This window comes from Pleurodeles waltl, chromosome 10 (assembly GCF_031143425.1).
Source record: "Pleurodeles waltl isolate 20211129_DDA chromosome 10, aPleWal1.hap1.20221129, whole genome shotgun sequence".
Taxonomy (NCBI): domain Eukaryota; kingdom Metazoa; phylum Chordata; class Amphibia; order Caudata; family Salamandridae; genus Pleurodeles; species Pleurodeles waltl.
In genome coordinates this window covers 728,931,465-728,949,091 of record NC_090449.1, presented here as the reverse complement: position 1 = coordinate 728,949,091, position 17,627 = coordinate 728,931,465, and the positions used below count along the sequence as shown (strand labels likewise).

Below are 17,627 nucleotides of genomic sequence, written 5' to 3'. Positions count from 1 at the left end.
AGCCATGGCCTGGTGGCAGTGGCGTCCCCTGGGCCTTGTCACTTTTCTTGTGTGCTGGCTTCGACGTCTTACTCACAGTTTTTTGGTCGTCGAATTCCTCGGAGTCCGATTCATGAATCGAGAAGGTTTCTTCTTCCTCTTGTTCCTCGAACTCTCGGTGAGCTGTCGGCGTGGACGCCATCTGCAGTCTTCTGGCTCGACGGTCACGGAGTGTTTTTCGGGACCAGAACGCACGACAGGCCTCGCAAGTCTCTTCACTGTGCTCAGGCGACAGGCACAGGTTACAGACCAAATGTTGGTCTGTATACGGGTATTTGTTGTGGCATTTAGGACAGAAACGGAACGGGGTCCGTTCCATCAGCGTTGTTTTACACGCGGTCGGGCCGACCAGGCCCCGACGGGGGATCGAAAACTACCCTGAAGGGTACCGGAGCTCTTCACTCTTCGATTCGGTGTCGATTCTATCTAAGCCGATCCCGAACGCAACAATACCGACGTAATTTTTCCGATATTTAGCTAACTTTCCGCTCCGAAACCCGGAGCGAAAGGAACACGTCCGAACCCGATGGCGGAAAGAAAACAATCGAAGATGGAGTCGACGCCCATGCGCAATGGAGACAAAGAGGAGGAGTCCCTCGGTCCCGTGACTCGAAAGACTTCTTCGAAGAAAAACAACTTGTAACACTCCGACCCAACACCAGATGGCGGGCTATGCACAACATGTGTATCTACAGCGACAGATGCCATCGAACACTAGTTTACCTCACTGGTGGAGCTGACAGGGCTTATGCGCTCAATCCAAGTTTCAGGCAGCAGGGAAGTAGCGCAGCTTGCCTCAACTGTCTGGGCCTCTCCAGTCACAGCACAGATACTTCCTGGAACCCCAAAGGAACCTGCTGAGGTCCGGTGCTTGTCTGAACTCTGTGGTGGAGCCGACAGCGCCTATGGGCCGATGTGCCCGATCAGAGTCTCAGGCAGCACGGGGAATAGCGCAGCTCACCTCGGCAGCCTGGGCCTCTTCAGTCACTGCACAACCCGTTTCGGGTCTAGACGTCTCTCAGGCACCTGCTTATATCTGCTATTTGTTGGCACTCAACTGGCCAATGAGGGGGAAGACACTCACAGCACGCATAGCGCAGGCGCTCACACCAGCCTCCAATGGCAATCCTTGTCGGGCAGTCACGGGTGTCACAGCCCAGATGCATATGGGGCTGCAGTCCCAGTGTGTGGCGCCGGCACTCTGCTGCCACGCCGCACAGGTGGGCCCTCCAGTACAGTGATTCCTCCAGCTAGGCAGTGACAGCAGGAAAGGAGGGCTGGAACATCCGATCCTCCAACACTCCGGGCACCCGCAAGCCATCACGCTGCAATCTTGAGTGCAGGCAGTGCACAAGCAGCTCGGTGAGTGCGGTCAGCTAGTTGCCAATATTGTTGCTGGGTGGAGTAGCTAGCTGCTATCGTGTCCCCGCATCACAGTGCCTTCAATTACCAAGCCATATATTGGGGATAGAGGTGAGATGCCAGGATAATGGGCAGTTGATAGCTCCTGGCCTGCAAAGCCACGCTATAGTGTGGCCATCTTGCTTGGGTTTCTGCCTATGCCCCCTATACAATTAATATCTAATCAACTCTGGCAAAAATAAATGAATGTTAACCTAACCCCAAACTAAACATCAACCAAGGACCTTGATCAACAGTTTAAACAAGCAGTGCTCTTCAAGTATTTAGAATACTTCTGACTTTAGAAGGTGAAAAGTGAGATTCATTTACCATGCTCTTCTACATGATTGATGCACAGCGTCACAAATTTCGGCACAGTGGTGTTTTCCCTCTGACACAGACTGATTAAACTGCAACCAAAGACTTGATCTGAAATTGAAAATAACCAAGTACATAATTATAACAATTTTTTTTATAATCAATAAACGTCTATTTGCTAACTTGATGAGTCCTTAACACCTAAGAAAGAAGTGAAAATCGATTTTCCAATTCAGTAACTAATCTTTCATTAAAACATTGAGATTCACTGCTTTTGGAGTGTATTCAAAAGCAGCTAAGCGATTTGCACACTGTATCATTAATCATTATTGCATAGAATCGATTTTAGTTTAAGATGCAGTTCAGTAACCTACAGATATGTTCAATGTGATCACAATATCTCCAAGAAGTCTCTCTACATAGGACAGTTGGTGTGTTGAGGCAGGTTTAGACTGAATAACAGAGATAATAGTGTGAAGGGCATGGGGGCAAGAATGCACCATACCTTTCAAAGTTTGCAGAATACAGGAAGACAGTGAAGTGTGGAATCGTATCATTGGTAACCCAAGGACAAACTGAGAATAAAATCCCAGCCATGAGGCTCCCATGTCAGCCATTACTCCCTGATGAAGCTCACTAGAATGAAGGAACTGACAAGGCTGAAGATTCACATGCTGTGCACACTCCTGCGATCTAGTATTGGGCTCGGGCTCTACAATTTCGTTTCTCGTTTTTTTTTTATGGGCATCATTGTGCGTAGTATCTCCTCCTCTTTGAGGAAATATGCATGTTCAACTGCTCCTTTGTTAGATTTTAATGTTTTGTTCCCCTGCCATATGAGAGGTGAGTATATGTATTCTGTAAGGTAGCGTTTGCTGTTGAATATGCTTAAAGTTACCGTATATATAAGCCACAATCTAATATTTGTAGAGGAGGCACGAGTGGGCATATGAATGTGCAGCCAGACACTCTACAAATTGATGCTTACAGGATATGTAACATACTCTATTCGTAGAATGTGTTGGCTGCAGATACACTTGCTATGCATAGACTGTAAATCAGTAGTCCTCTCGCAGTGGCTTTAGGCACCAGAGTGTGTGTGCTTGAAATAATAATAATGTTTGTCCCACTAGAGCTTGTTGACCGACTTGTAAATTCACATAATAATGTTTGGCGAAAGTGAGTGGGCTTGTCCATGTTGCCACTTTACAAATGTATGTTAGTGGGATATTTTCCAAGAAGGCCAATGAGACTCCTTTTGTTCTTGCAGAATGAGCCCTTGGTGTTGTGGGTAGTGTTGGTTATCCATTTTATGATCTATCTAGCAATTCCTGCTTTTGAAATGGGATTACACTTGCAATGTATTTGAAAAAGCCACAAATAGTTGTGTTTTTCTAAATGCTTTTGTTTTTTCCTCTAAGTACATATGGGCTTTTTTAACATTTAGTTTATGTAACACCCTTTCTGCAAATGTCTCTGGTTGTGGGAAGAAAACTGGTAAATCTAATGTCTGATTTAAGTGGAAAGGTGATAACTTGTGGCAGAAACTTCGGGTTTGTGTGCAGTCTACCTTTGTCTTGAAATACTTGGAACCAGGGTTCCTCAATAGTTAATGCATGTATTTCGCCTACTCTTAGCGATGTAACTGCAACAAGGAAAGTCACTTTCTATGTTAGAAACTGTATTTTGCATGTATGCATTGGTTCAAATGGTGTAGAGATTAATTGTATTAACACAAAGTTCTACTTCCATGATGGTATAGGAGGGGTTCGTGGTGGAATTGTCACTCCATGAATGCTTTTATTACCGGTATGTGAAAAGACATGTCTTCTGCTTTGCAGATGCGAAGCGACTGCTGCTACATGCAATCTTATAGAAGTGTATGCTAGATGTGATTTTTGAAGATGCAACAAATAACATACCAGCTGTGCAGATTGAGAGCATGGGTTTATATAGTTTGCAGCACAATGTGGACAAAGTATTACTATTTTGCTGCACACCACACCCTTGTGGTTGGTCTTCTGGCTTCCTTTAGAATGTCCATACATTCTGATGGTAATTCTAAGTACCCAAATACTATGAGAGACAGATTGCAAGGTTGAGCTGTTGTACATTTGGGTGTCAGACTCTGTCTTTGCTGTGAGTGAGAAGATCTGGAATGTTGGGAGGCTTCTTGTGATGTACTAGGGACAGCTCCAGTAGTGTTGTGTACCATGGTTGGCATGCCCAAGTAGGAGCTTTAGTGATGTTTGTCTGAGTTTTCTGACCAGATAAGGAATGGGTTAGAGAGGTAGAAAAGCATATGTGAATATTCCTAACAAGTTCATCCATACAGAATTCTTTGGACTGTGGACTTGGGTACCTGGATTCAAAGTTATGGCACTTTGCGTTTTCTGCTGTGGCGAAGAGATCTATTGTTGGAGTTCCCCACAATTAAAAGCATGTTTGTAGCACTCAAGTGTGGACTTCCCATTTGTGGGTTTGTTGCTGCATCCTGCTTAGTAGGTCTGCTGGCATGTTGTCCACCCCAGATATGTATTGTGAAAGGAGGTGGATCTTGTGACTGTTAGCCCAGTTCCATCTGATTTGTGCTAGTTGATATAGCAATAAGGAAAGGGTACCTCCCTGTTCCTGGATGTAGTACAAAGTCCTCTAAGGTAGCACCCCAACCTATGAGTGATGGATCCGTTGTAATTGTCACTTGCGTGATTGGGTCCTTGAAGTCTCTTGCCTTTTGAGTGTTTTGAGTATTCCACCATTGTAGTGCCTGATAAACATTGGGTGAAACCAACACAAGATCCTCCAGTATTTTCCCTGCTTGTGACAATTGTGATGCTAAGCACTCCTGTAGGGGTCTCATATGTAGTCTTGCATGTGGAATTATTGCTATGCAAGAAGCCATGATACCTGGAAGGCTCATCACCATTTTGACTGATAAGTGACAATGTGGCTGAAAAAGAGCCAGTTGGCTCTGGAGACCGAGAACCCTTTGTGGATTGGGGTAAGCTTTTGCTGAGATCAAATTGAGTATGGCTCCAAGATAAGGTTGTATTTGGAGGAGTAAATAGGATTTTGCTGCATTTTTTGTAAATCCCAATTTGTGTAAGAGGTTGCTAGTGACCCTGGGTGTCTTGTAGACATTTCTGTTTGCTGGAACTCTTGATCAGCCAATCATCCAGGTAGGGGTAGACATGGATGTTTTCCCTTCTTAGATTTGCTGCTACTACAGCCAGACATCTGGTGAACACCTGCGAAGCTGTTTACACTGATTGGTAGTACCTTGAAATTATAGTGACAGCCACTTACCACAAACCAGGGGTACCAGCAATGTGCCGGATGGGTTGGTACATGAACAGACATGTCTTTCAGATGTAGTGCTGTTATGAAGTTGCCTTCCTACAGTAGTGGTACCACATCCAGTAGTGTCACCATGTAAAAGTGTTCGTATAAGATGTGTTGGTTGAGTGGATGTAAGTCCAGTATGGGGCAAAGGGTTCCATCTTTTTGGGATATTCTGAAGTATACCGAGTATACTCTTTACCCTTGATGTTTGAATGGTTCTGGTTCTATGGCCCCTTTTTGTAATAACGATTTTACTTCTTCCTTCAGCAGGTGTAGATAAGGACTGACAGTGTGTTTTCTTGGTGAGATTTATGGTGCTTGAATTTTGAGCTCTAAGCAATATCCCTGCCTGATGATGTATAACACCCCATGGGTCTGATGTGACTGAGGGCTACAACTGATGGAATTGTTGTAGCCATCCCCCAACAGGTGATATGTGATTGAGGGAATGATTGATAAGTCACTGTTTTGAGAAAGAGGCTCCCTTTGTGGGTGGTCGTTTACTTTTGCCTCTTGATTTGAATTCACCTCTGTAATATCTTTCCCCGATTGCTGGTGATATTGTTGCTGGCGTTAGAACCTGAGGGGTATCTAGGGTGTTTGAGGCCCCTCTTCCTTGGTACCTCCGAAAGGGCTTGTGTTTTAGACTACTGAACTGCAAGGTTCCCATTGATTTTGTGGTCTCGGACTGCATTTTGTTCAAGTTGAGTGTCAACTTCCGGACCCAAGAAAAGCTCGCCATCAAATGGTATGTTTAAAATGTGCTGTTGCACGTTCGGCTTAAACCCTGTTATACGAAGCCATGCGTGTAGACTCCGCATCACCGAGGAATTAATGGCTCTTGCAGCAGTGTCTGCATTGGCTAGAGCACACCAGATAGCTGCGTTTGATATTTGCCTTCCTTCCGCAACCAGATTTTCCTTTTTTTCTTGCATTGTTCTCAGAGATGCTGTAATAGTTCTTCCATCTCATCCCATGTAGCTCTATTATAGTGAGATAGGAGGTCCACCAAGTAGGCAATTTTCCAGTCATTGGCATTTCCTGAAGCAACTCTTTTGCATGCTGCGTCAAAGCGCTTACTCTCCTTGCTGGGAGGTGGAGCTTCCCCATTGGGAAGGAACTCTTTTACAAGCTGTAGTGATGACCAAGGAGTCAGTCAGATGCCCTCTGATGTTGAGAGGGTGTGAAAATGAAGGCCTGTACTTTCTTTCAATCCTAGGTGTAAGTACCCTTGATTTCACTAGATCTTTAGAAAAGTCTTTAGCATAGAATCTACATTGGAAGTTATTGGACTGTGTTCCATTCTGGAAAGTGCTTCTTCCAGAAAATCTGTTTCCTATTCTGTAGTTTGAATTGGCAATTTATGATATTTTGCTGCTTTTTGTATCACACTATGATACCAGGAGGTATCCTCCAGTTGAGACACTTTAGCTGGGATAGGCGGTTTTGTCAGTATCTGTAATGTCCCCATCATAGTCACTCCATGCATCTGAACTGTGTTGTGTATCACTCTGTGAGTCAAGAGTAGAAATCCTCATGCTCAGGGATATCTCCTTCCTCAGCTTTTTGAGTGGGTAAGGGTGACCTCGTGTGTGTTGAGAGTTGGTGAATTATTGGCATGGGGCTTATGGCCCTATGTTCTGCTCCGACTTGTTTAGGTAGTGGCTGTGGAACAAATCCTGACCTTGTCTTTTAGATGTTTCCTTACAGCGCCTCTTCTGCAAAAATTTGTGAAGGCCTTCAAAAACATTATCTTCTTCCTCCTGGAGCGTTGGTTTTTCGCAGTGCCTTTCCCGGTTTTTCTGAAATTTGTTGCTGAGGAAGGCATTTTTGTCTTTGGTGTGGGTGGAGTCAAGGATTTCTTCAGTGAAGAGTGACCATGGTCTTTTGAGTTTTTCGGAGTAGAGGAGTGTTTTGATTCCGTATGGGTCAACGCCTATCACTTATTTGGTTCCGACTGCTAGTCTGACGACGAAGCATGACATGGGTGTTTTGAAAATGCTGATTTGAGTGTGTCGAGGTCGATGGGTATTTTGTCATTGATGTAGGCCTGGCATCGGCTCCATGCCTCTCTGTAGGCCTTGTCGTCCAATCAGTATCAAGAAAATTCTCGTCCTCTGTCAGCTCCGAGGCACGCTCTCTGTGTTGACTTGGGCACGAGGGCTGTGGTGCACCGTAGCATTGAGGGGGAGGCTTATGTAGCATTTTCTATAAGTGGGGTGGGTAAATTGTACTCATGGCCCTCGGTGTCATTTTAATTTTGAGCCCTGACTGGTGTGTTGTGCCCTCGATCTGCACATCTCTTTTTTCTCCCCCACTGGGCTCATCCGAGGGGACATAGTGAGGGCTGACAACGACGCATCTGTAGGCTGCCTGGGAGGTCGAATCTCAAGAGCTCTGGCTCGTGCCATCCGAGCCTGATGATGGAAAAAAATAATCTAACAGAGGAGCTGTTGAGCATGCACATTGCCTCGATGAGGAGGAGATACAACACACAATGTCAACCATAAAAGACTTCCTTGAGTAAAACAAATTGCAGAGTCCGGGCCCAACACTAGATGGCAGGAGTGTGCATAGCATGAGTGCCTGCAAACAACACAAGCTATGAATATAGTGTTGGCAGCTTTGCAGAATTCCTTCATGAGAACAGGCCTTAAAACAAACATGCTGCCCCTTAGTACTGGTACAATTAACTTTCAAGCACCCCCACTTATCTTGGATCTCCCAAAAAAGGCCAACACCAGGAAAACATACATTCTTGTAATACAATCATTGGTCTTTCAATATGCAGAATGCAGACAATAAGTTCACAAAAACCAGTATAAGTACTAGGAGCCAAGACAGGGAAAATTATATTTTGAATGGGGCACACTTGACACTATCCCTGATCCATGAAAGAAGTGTCACAAAGAGAACCTCAAAATATGAAAAATGCTGGAAAGCTATACTGACAGCTGCTTGTGTATGTGACCAGTCAAAACATTTAAGTTTCATGCTTAAAGTCATGGGACCACATGTTGAAAGACAGCAGTGCCCAGTGACATTTAACAGAACTAATAAAAGAGCCTGATTCACCAACCTAAACTTAAACATATACAAACGTTTATGTCATTTTGGAGGTCAAAGGATTTTTAGCAAAACATCTTTACTACTGCCTATCTGTTTATGTGCGGAGTCTCTGACACAAGTGCGGAGACGCCACTATCGTAAAAGTATTACTTGTAAAATTCCTTTGTGAATTGCAAAACATCATAAACTTACACAAAGTGTTAGTTTACATTTGTGAATTACACCCTTTCTTTTTAGAGGATGCTCCTGTACTAGGGAGAACAAAAGTGACCAAGTCTACTCAAGCACCATTTAATGCCAGGAAAGGCCTATACCAAGCCCTGATATAGTTTGTTTTAACAGTGCAGTGCTTGAGCAGACAATTTAGCAGTGTTGACTGAATCAACCTGAAAATAATATGGTTGAGTAATGTGATACTTCTGGCTGTGAAGTATAATCCTGCTACAGGACAAAGTCATAGAGCATTTTTACATACTAGACAAAAGGTTCGGGAATAACACTAACTAAAACAGAGAAACAAAGGTGTACTGGACTCTGATAAAGAAGTACTGTCTCAATGGATAACTGAATGGGTACAAAAACTATGTTTACACACACAATACCCCAGCTTTCTACACAGACACTTGACTAAACAGTAGGTCCTCACAGTATAGAGATGCATATTTGCTAGCTCCTGAAAAGGAAATGCCTATCACAGACGTTAAAGACTGATCAAAAACAGGGCTGCTTCAAATGCAAGATATACTTTTGCACAAGGAAGATTAGCTCAGGAGAGGCTCATTAAAGACAATTCACTAAGAAATAATGTGTGCCATAACATCAGACTTCAAATTAAACTATAGCATATACATGTTACAGACTCATTGGCTCAATAAATTGACATCCATCCACATTCACAAAATATATATATTTCATAGGATTGCTGGAATGCAAAGTGGGAAATCAAGTCTTGCAGAATCCTTCTAAAACAGACACTCATTGCAAAATGCAGGTGATATGCAAAAAAAAATAACCTGTATTGTGCTAAGGGGGTATACTGGAGGTAATTTGTGGCCTAAAGAGACAAACCTGGCACATGGGAAGCACCCATGACAAAATGCAGAGATTGGCATACTGAGGTTAATGAACATATGTGAGCACCCACTGAACCTTTAAAAAAAAAAAAACAACGCGGTCAATTCCTGTGGACAATTGAGCTTCATTGCTTCACTGATTTTAACTATTTGACTCCAATTTTTTCAAAGTTTTTTTTTAAAGGGAAAGTGACACTCCCTTGGATGAGAAGAAGGTATAATTGATTCCTGTATTTACTGTTTTGAACACCATGGGAAAAATTAGATTAAAAAAATGAAAACAGACATTCTGCCAAGTGACAGTAACAACAATTTGGTGTTAGTCTGAGAGACTATAGCATTTTGGATTTTTTTCTGGCTGCAGACTGCCCTACACAGAGAAACCAAAAACTATGCCAACTGGTGTCAAGATGCCAGTCTATGAAAGTAGATGAGTTGCAGAAAGCATTTACACCTCAATTTAATGTTGTGTCTTTTAGTAAAAATGTGTAAAGTTTTTTTTTGTCCTCAAACACCCCAGATTGAATCAACTCCATAACGTCCAAACGAACAGAAGGCCTCACTCACATATGGAAATGAATAACGCCAGGGGGCCCGGGTCTCTCTCACTTAACCTCCATACACCATTTTGTGCTGAAGGTAAAGTTGACCTGGCGTCTATTCATTGGACAATATTTTAATTAAATAGTGGTTCCCCATCAAGCAGTGCCCTCCTGTAGACCATTGTTCCATAGCTGTGACCATATTTCCATCTTCCTTCCCCTATTTAGGTCATTAGTTGCCACCTCCCGCCTAGAGATCTGAATGAGTGCATCAAACCAATCCATTTATGAAAAGGGGGGGGAAGGGGATGTCCACCTACTCTTAACTTCCCCATCTTCCGGAATACTGAAAATTACAAACTTTTACCCAAAAACTTTGTACCAATAGGCAATTCCAGAACATATGAATGTCTGATGCGCTCGATAGCCCACATTTTGCACAATTAACTGGATCCCTTTCTCTCATCTTCGAGAGCTTCCCCAGAGTAAGAAAGACCATATTCAGAGTAAAGAGATGGTTCCTCAATAATGATGCTAATTTAACTTCCTTCTGTCCGATATACTGAACTGCAGACACAACTTGCACCCCAAAGGGAGTCGGCAAGTTAAAGTCCCCATCCTGCACATCCACTAAACTCCAATACCAACTAGAAACCTTCCTAACACTCCCCTGATTATTTATTATATTGTCTACGAACTGGTTTTCAGCCCCCAACCTGACTGTAACCTCCTGGGACCAGCTTCTCAGTTGTATGTACTTCAGCCGTGCAAGGCTTCCTCCTGTCTGTTCCGGAAACTCTTCCCAAGATAACAATGAACCATTACTAACTGAGTTCCCCCAGTATTGGATCCCCGCTCTCTTAAGAGGCAAAGCTAACACATCTGTAAGATACTCAGGCGTTCCCGGGGACTCCCACACCGGTGCCCAAATGTTGTGTCTTGTCACATATATGCAATGAAAGGTGCTCCTGAGGATGGAATGATTGAACCCCTGGTCAGGCCACCACTGCCTGCCAGGAAGTCACCCATTGACACAAACACAATAAAGCTCATCTCAGAAGAGGCAGAGGTGCACTGTGGTCACAGCCAGCACTGGAGATTATTTGTAAAAAGTGTGTGTCAAACTGTGATGTTATGTTATGTTATGGTGACTGATGGTAGGCATACAAGGGGATTCGCTCCTACCACCTAGAGATAGTGAAGGAAGCAGCACCTATACAAGGGCATCAACCAACTCACACGTCACTGTCTTCCTGGATTTGTCATTTTTAATTACTACTACCAATAAGACATGTTGCAGGGCCACCAATCTGTGTAGAGTAATAAAGAATGTGTGTGGTATGAAACCATGTGCAGCGTGCTGCTGTAGAACTTATTGTAGCCATATGGGGGCCATACCAAAATGGTGGGAGAAAAACACTCTCGAATAAAGAAGCAGATTTTAAGGTACCAAAGAGATAGAACAGTTTCTTTTCTGTAATCCTAGTTCTCACTCTGGGGAATCCCCACTGAAATCATAATCACTAAATAGTCTCACTCATGTGCAGAGATCCAGGAACACCTCTTTACAATTGTTCTTCTTAAGAGTAGATGTTCGCCTTTCTTCAATATGGCCTTCAAACACTTAAGATATTAATGTACTGCAGCCTATAAGAAGGCTATATGGGCCAACTGTTTCAGACTGCATTTGAAAAAGGGTAATATAAAAAAAAAAAAAAAAAGGCAGGAAAATTAACAGAAAAAGTGTTATTTTACCATGTAACTCTCACTCACAAACGTTTTTTTTTTTTTTTAAAGGAAAGCGTTAAGGAGAATACAATGAAGCTCCATAGGCTGCAACTGTGCAGAAATGAAGAGACTGCCTTTAAGGGCTCACAGCCCATAAGTATCCCATCATGCCCAGCAGGTGTCAGATGCCTCAGTTCTTTTTACCGAGACAGTGGAAGTATTAAGTAAGGAAACTGAATGTCCATTAATCACCTTAGCTTCCTCTACCAGGGAAGAGGGTGGGTTGCTTATGATTTCAATGGAGATTCCCCTAAGAGAGAACTGGAAACTATTCTTTCTCTTTGAGGATCTCCATTGATAATTATAAGCATTGCATAGAGCAGCAAGCCCGTGCCTACAAACTGTAGTGAAACAGAAAATAGACAACCCACAGAACAGATTAAGTGAATAGATTCCTCTGAGAGGCCAGTCCTACTTGAGCATCTGTTCTAGGATCTGAGTCCAAACACTAGTGCTTATCAAAAGTGTGAACAGATCTCCACGCAGATGCTTTACATATTTCAGCAATGGGTATATTCCTCCTCAAAACAGCTGTAGCCACTTTCCCTCTACTCAAATTAGCTTAAGGTTTGTCGGATAGAAGCTTATTTGCTCTCTGGTAGCATAATTGAATGCAAGACACTATCCATTTAGATACAGATTGGTTATACGTGACTAAACCTTCACGGTCAGGGCCATTGTTTACGGACGATTGATCAGACTTGTGGATATATATTGTTTTGTCTAGATACAATTTTTAAGACTTATCCGACATCTAGAGCATGAGGAGTTCTTTCAGATGGTATGGAAGGGTGTTAAACCACAGTAGGCAAAGAAATGGTCTGGTTAATGTGGAAATCCAAAACAACTTTGGTAAGAATTTTGGATGAGTCCTCGTAACCACTTTACTACTATGGAATACCGAACATGGTTAATGAGAGCATAAAGCCTGTATTTAACTAACCCCTTGTGCTGAGTAATAGCTACAAGGAAAGCAGACTTCCATGAAAGGCGTTGAAACAAGGCTTTATGGATGGCTCAAAAGGAGCCTGCATGCGGCGTGAAAGTACTGCATTCAAATTCCATGGAGGGAAAACTTGGAGGAATGTATTGGTGGGAAAACATTTTTCAAACCAGAAAACATTTTTCAAACCCACTAAGAAGTCTTTAACAGGAAGGTTGGGGAAAAAAAAGGTTGTGAAGTTCATTTTCTATAGGTAGTAATTGCTGCCAAATTAACTTTAATACAAGAGAATTGTAAGCCTGATTTGGACAAATAAAGCAAATATGGAAAAATAGCTTCTTGGCAATTTGTTGGATCAAAGTTCTTGTCAGAACACCAGGTAGAAAAAATCCCTTCTGCTTGAAACAATAAGCTGAATGTGTTGATCGTTTAGCCTCCTTGAGTTTGTTCTTGCCTTTATGTAGAAGATTCAAATCTCCGTATTGTACTAGCTCAGGTGCCATGCTGCCAAACTCAGAGAGGAGATACAGGGATGACCAATCTGACCTCTGAACTTCAGCAGAAGGTCCGGTCTGCACAGCAGCTTCATGTGGACACTTCAACCTGTGAAGAAGGTCTGTGAACCACCATTGTTGGGACCACTCCAGAGCTATCAAAATTATTCTGGCCCTCGAGTAAGACAGTTTAATTATTACTGATGGAATCAGAGGGACTGGTGGAAAAGTGTGGAGAAATTTCCTGGACCAGTCGATCCATAGGATATTCCCCAGTGTCCCTGGTTGGTAGTACATAGAGGCGAAGTCTGGGCATTTTTTTTTTCTGCGATTGGATATAAATCTATGTGAGTAAAACCCCACCATACAGATATGCTTTGCACAACCTCATTGTGAAGCACCCACTCGTGGTTTCCTGAAGAATTCTGCTTAGGGAGTCTGCATGAACATTTTGAGAAGGAACAACCTCATAAAAAGGCATCCCTTGAAGGAGATTTTTTTGGCTTGCACCAGCATTGGGGAGACTGATTTTCGGGAAAGTGTGATCATGTCGTCCCAGTTGCCTGAGTATGGATTCCACTGATCCTCCAAACATTCTTGAAGAGTTCTTAGGTAGAGAAAGGTGTTCGGTGTCATGAATATGAACGATGCTGTTCAGCCCAGGAGAGATGATACTTTTCTCAGAGTGGGATAAGAGGCTTTCATGAGAGAATGACATTTCAGACAGATAACAGTCTCTCTTCCAAAGGATACATTTTTATTTGTATGGTGCTGATGGTGGCACCTACATAATGCAAAGACTGGACTGGAGACAAAGATGATTTGTTGTGACTGACATGCAGTCATAATCAATGTAGAGTTCTGATCGTCAGATGATAATAGAGTTGTGCTTCTTGCTGCGCTGACAGCTGGAAAAGCCAGTTGTCGAAGTATGACTAGACAAATACTTGGAGTTTGAGATGCGCAGTGACCATTCTGAGGGCTGATACAAGTCCAAAAGAAAGTTACTTGTAGTGATCGTGACATACTACAAATCTCAGGAAAAGTACAATCCTAGACATCTGTTGAGCAGAGCCAGTCTTGCTGATGGATTTGGGGATAAATATGTTGTAATGCTAGCATTCTGAACTTTCCTCTCCACATCCATTTGTTGGCAAGCTTCAGATCTCGTAGGGGTCTTTTGTTTTTGGGGCCTTTCTTTTCCACCAGAATATTCCGAACCCAGGTGTCTTTTGTGATGGATTTCCCCTCCGTCCGACATGGACGGTATCTGAAAGGGGAAGCAGAGATTCATTGCTCAAAGCCTGCAGGAAGCTTCCCTGCTTGGGCAGGTTGGTGGCTAGCTCTTCCTTGGGTTGATGTTGGTAGTGCTGCTGCTGTTATTGGTGACCATGTAACCATTGAGGGGTTTGAACCCTCTACAAAAAGAAAAGTGTTTCATAAGGCCTGTAATCATGTCTGAGTTGTTTCTGCGTTTTTCTAGACCCCCCACCTTCAAGGTCTCCATCTCAGTCTTCATCCAAGCCTTTATGACTGCCAAATAAAGTGTTGCCGGAGAAGGGAAGATTAATAATCATCCATTTGGATTTTTGTTTGAGGGCTGTAAGACAAAGCCAAGAATGCGGTCTAAGATCAACCTGCAACAGTATCCATAGGCAACCAGTAGAGAGGAATTGGCAGCAGCACTAATGACCTGGTTGGAGACCCTCATGCCCTCATTAACCACTTTGAAGAAGTCCTCTCTTTGAATTCTCTGTTTTTTTTCCGCAAACTGCTGCAAGGAGTCCTGTAAGGCTCTGTCTTATCTGCCTAGCAGGGCGGATGCACTTGCTGCTTTCATGGGTGGTAGCAGCAGCTGTACCACATACTTTGTGTCCCACTGAATCAAGCTTCTTACTCTCTGTTTGGAGGAACGTAGATGAATAAGTAATAGAGTGCACTTTGTTTCCAGCTGGGATGACTACTGAATCAGTGAGGGAGGGTGGGGGGGTGGGTGGCTTGAACAAAGAAATAGGTCCTGCTCCAGAGGTCTATCCCTTTTCTAGTTCATCGACTGGACTGATTTAGCTGCAGCTAGTGTAAAGAAAAGCTCTGTGGCTGGTTCCTGTAAACCTGGAGCTATTTGTAAAAGGGGTTTGGAAGCTACCGGATGGTGAAGTATCTCTAAGAATACGGATGTTGATGTTGTTGGGGCAGGCAATGGAATGTTCAACGTCAATTCCCTGCGCATAAGCACCTCTTGAAAGGTGTTAATGTCATCCACTGGAGAGACCCTTGGCTGGGGAGAATAGGTTAGAGTTGGTGAATATCTTCCAGCACTGGAGGAAGAAGCAGAATAAGGAGATATACCTGTTGAATGTGTTCTAGATTTGAATCTCGATGCAGGATGGTAGTGATGCGTGTGTTCTGAAGATCGTTGTAAAGACAAGTGCCAAGACCGATGGAGGTCTTGAATGAGCTCATGCTTTTGACCTATAATGAGATACAGTGAGGAGATCTTGCTTTTAAAAGAGAAGCAAGAGGCCTCATCGGGAGAGCTGCTTACAGATGTGCCTGGTTCAGGAAGAGGCACTGGCGAAGTAGGTGGAAGAGGCTCTGGAGGATGTGGCAGAGAACAAGGCAGAGAATCCATAAACAAGATGAGCGATGATGGAAAATATGGTATGGAGTATTAAGAGTCAGAGGTGGTTGGTAAACATCTTGATTTAATGACTCCTTTCACAGGTTTGGTGTGTCTCGATGTTGATTTTCTCCTATGCCTCGGCAATGACAGATATCTTGATTTCAAACTTTTCTTGTGTCTTGACGACATGATATACTTCGACCTCCTAGTTCTCAATGTCGAACGTCACCTCCTTTTCAATGTCGACAAGCATGTAGGCACTGAAACTTGTCTCTGTTGTGTAGCCATTTTCGCCATAGCTCCATGCACGTTATTTTAACACACTAGGCCAAGCCCCTGTGCACCTTAACCTAGATGTATTTTATTTGGCTTCATTTTATTATTGTTGCAATAGCCACTTTTATGGTCTTGTTTTATTTTCTGTTTCTCCAACTGTTTTTGCCTAGGCCTGCACTCTGTTCTCAAAGAAGACATTCTTGATCACTCTGTGCTTCTTCCAAGGCTACAGCACAGTACATTACTGGAGAACGTGGTAGAAGTTGAGCCTCCAACATTCGTAGAAAACACATCCTTACGTAGGGACATTTTCCCAGAACTTCAGCTGTGTTGTTATAAAAACACTTCCTTGTTCCTTACACGTTAGAGGGAGATTCCAGCCAGAGAACCACGACTGTATGCTGATTGCTGAATGCTTCGCTACAGATGCTAACGCAGACTGCAGTCCTTTGCTCAGGTATGGGGGATGATGTCTTCCCAGGGGAACCTGAAGGGCAGAATTAGAGCTTAACATGCTGTGCTCTATCATAGTCTAGGTAGGAGTTCGTCTATTGACAACGGTGACAAGATGATAGCGTTATTTTTATGCTTCACTCTTCTAGTCACAATTTTAATACTGTCATGTTGTGACATCCTGGTTATTGCAGCTCACGCTTTGCTATCTAAGATGCAGTTGTTTTATTAAACTCATTATCAAAACATATACTGCCTCTGTTTGTCATTTATAAATGAGACTAAATGTAACTGAGAGAAACGGATGAGACCTGAGTGACCACGGCTTCCCTGAGAAACCAAGTATGTCATGCGCTCGGCTGCCCAGTCATCCCTATCCTTGGGTAGAGATGAGGCACTGCTAGTTAGCTGGAGTAAAACCCGAATTGGAGCAACAGGTGTCACCCGCAGTGGGTTAGACTTAGTCTCCCACACCGCAGGCGATTCTGCCGCTCAAACTCCAGTTGTCTCATTTCAACGTTTGGTCAGGCTCTAACTTGAGTCCTCCGGAGTATCTCTGTCTCATTATATACAATGATGCCTCAATACTGTATATAGAGACGTCCGTGGTACTGAGGATTTCCACTCCAGCTACGTAGGCTATCCTATATGAAAATGGAGGTTGTTCAAGCTTGAACTTTAAAAGGAAAAACCCTATTTGGTGTATCTTCACTGAACATATCTTCTATCTAGTATTGCGAATCCGCAGCAGATAGCAATAGCAGTTAACAGGAGACAACCTCTGACTGCACACTTACTAGCAAATGGCCTAACGGCCCAGGGGGGTCCAGTCACATTTGTGGTGGACGCCCATCCAGCTTATAGAACAGAACTCTTCTATTCTTGGGTTACATCTCCAGCAGTTGATGGGAACACAAACACATTTCATCATTACACGCTTGCAAACATACCTGGACAATACAGGGCATATGCATATTTAGAAATACCATTATCTTATCAATAACATAATTGGCTTGATGGCGCCCTACCCCACACAATATTACCAGTAAGGTTGGGTCCTCTAAGTAATGAAGGTCCTACCTGGCCTTTATTGGCCACCTATACACCACATCCTGCAGTAGCAAATTTAGCAGTAGCTGAGGTTCGTCGCTTATATAATGAATTAACAGCGACATATAGACGATTAGTACAGTTTGTGATGCAAACATTAAATACAAACCCAGCACGTGCTGCTCCAGAACAATCACATGCAGTCACACCAGGTAC

At 43.3% G+C, this 17,627-nt stretch overlaps 1 protein-coding gene across 6 annotated transcripts in view; it reads right to left on the bottom strand.

Moving 5' to 3' along the window:
- The window catches only part of ARHGAP12 (Rho GTPase activating protein 12), a 455,441-nt gene that overhangs the window by 54,545 nt on the left and 383,269 nt on the right, over positions 1-17,627 (bottom strand). For all 6 annotated transcript variants that reach the window (XM_069211253.1, XM_069211258.1, XM_069211254.1 and 3 more), the window contains one exon: positions 1,771-1,869. In XM_069211253.1, coding sequence (XP_069067354.1) covers positions 1,771-1,869 — 99 coding nt within the window. The remainder of the gene's footprint in view (positions 1-1,770; positions 1,870-17,627) is intronic.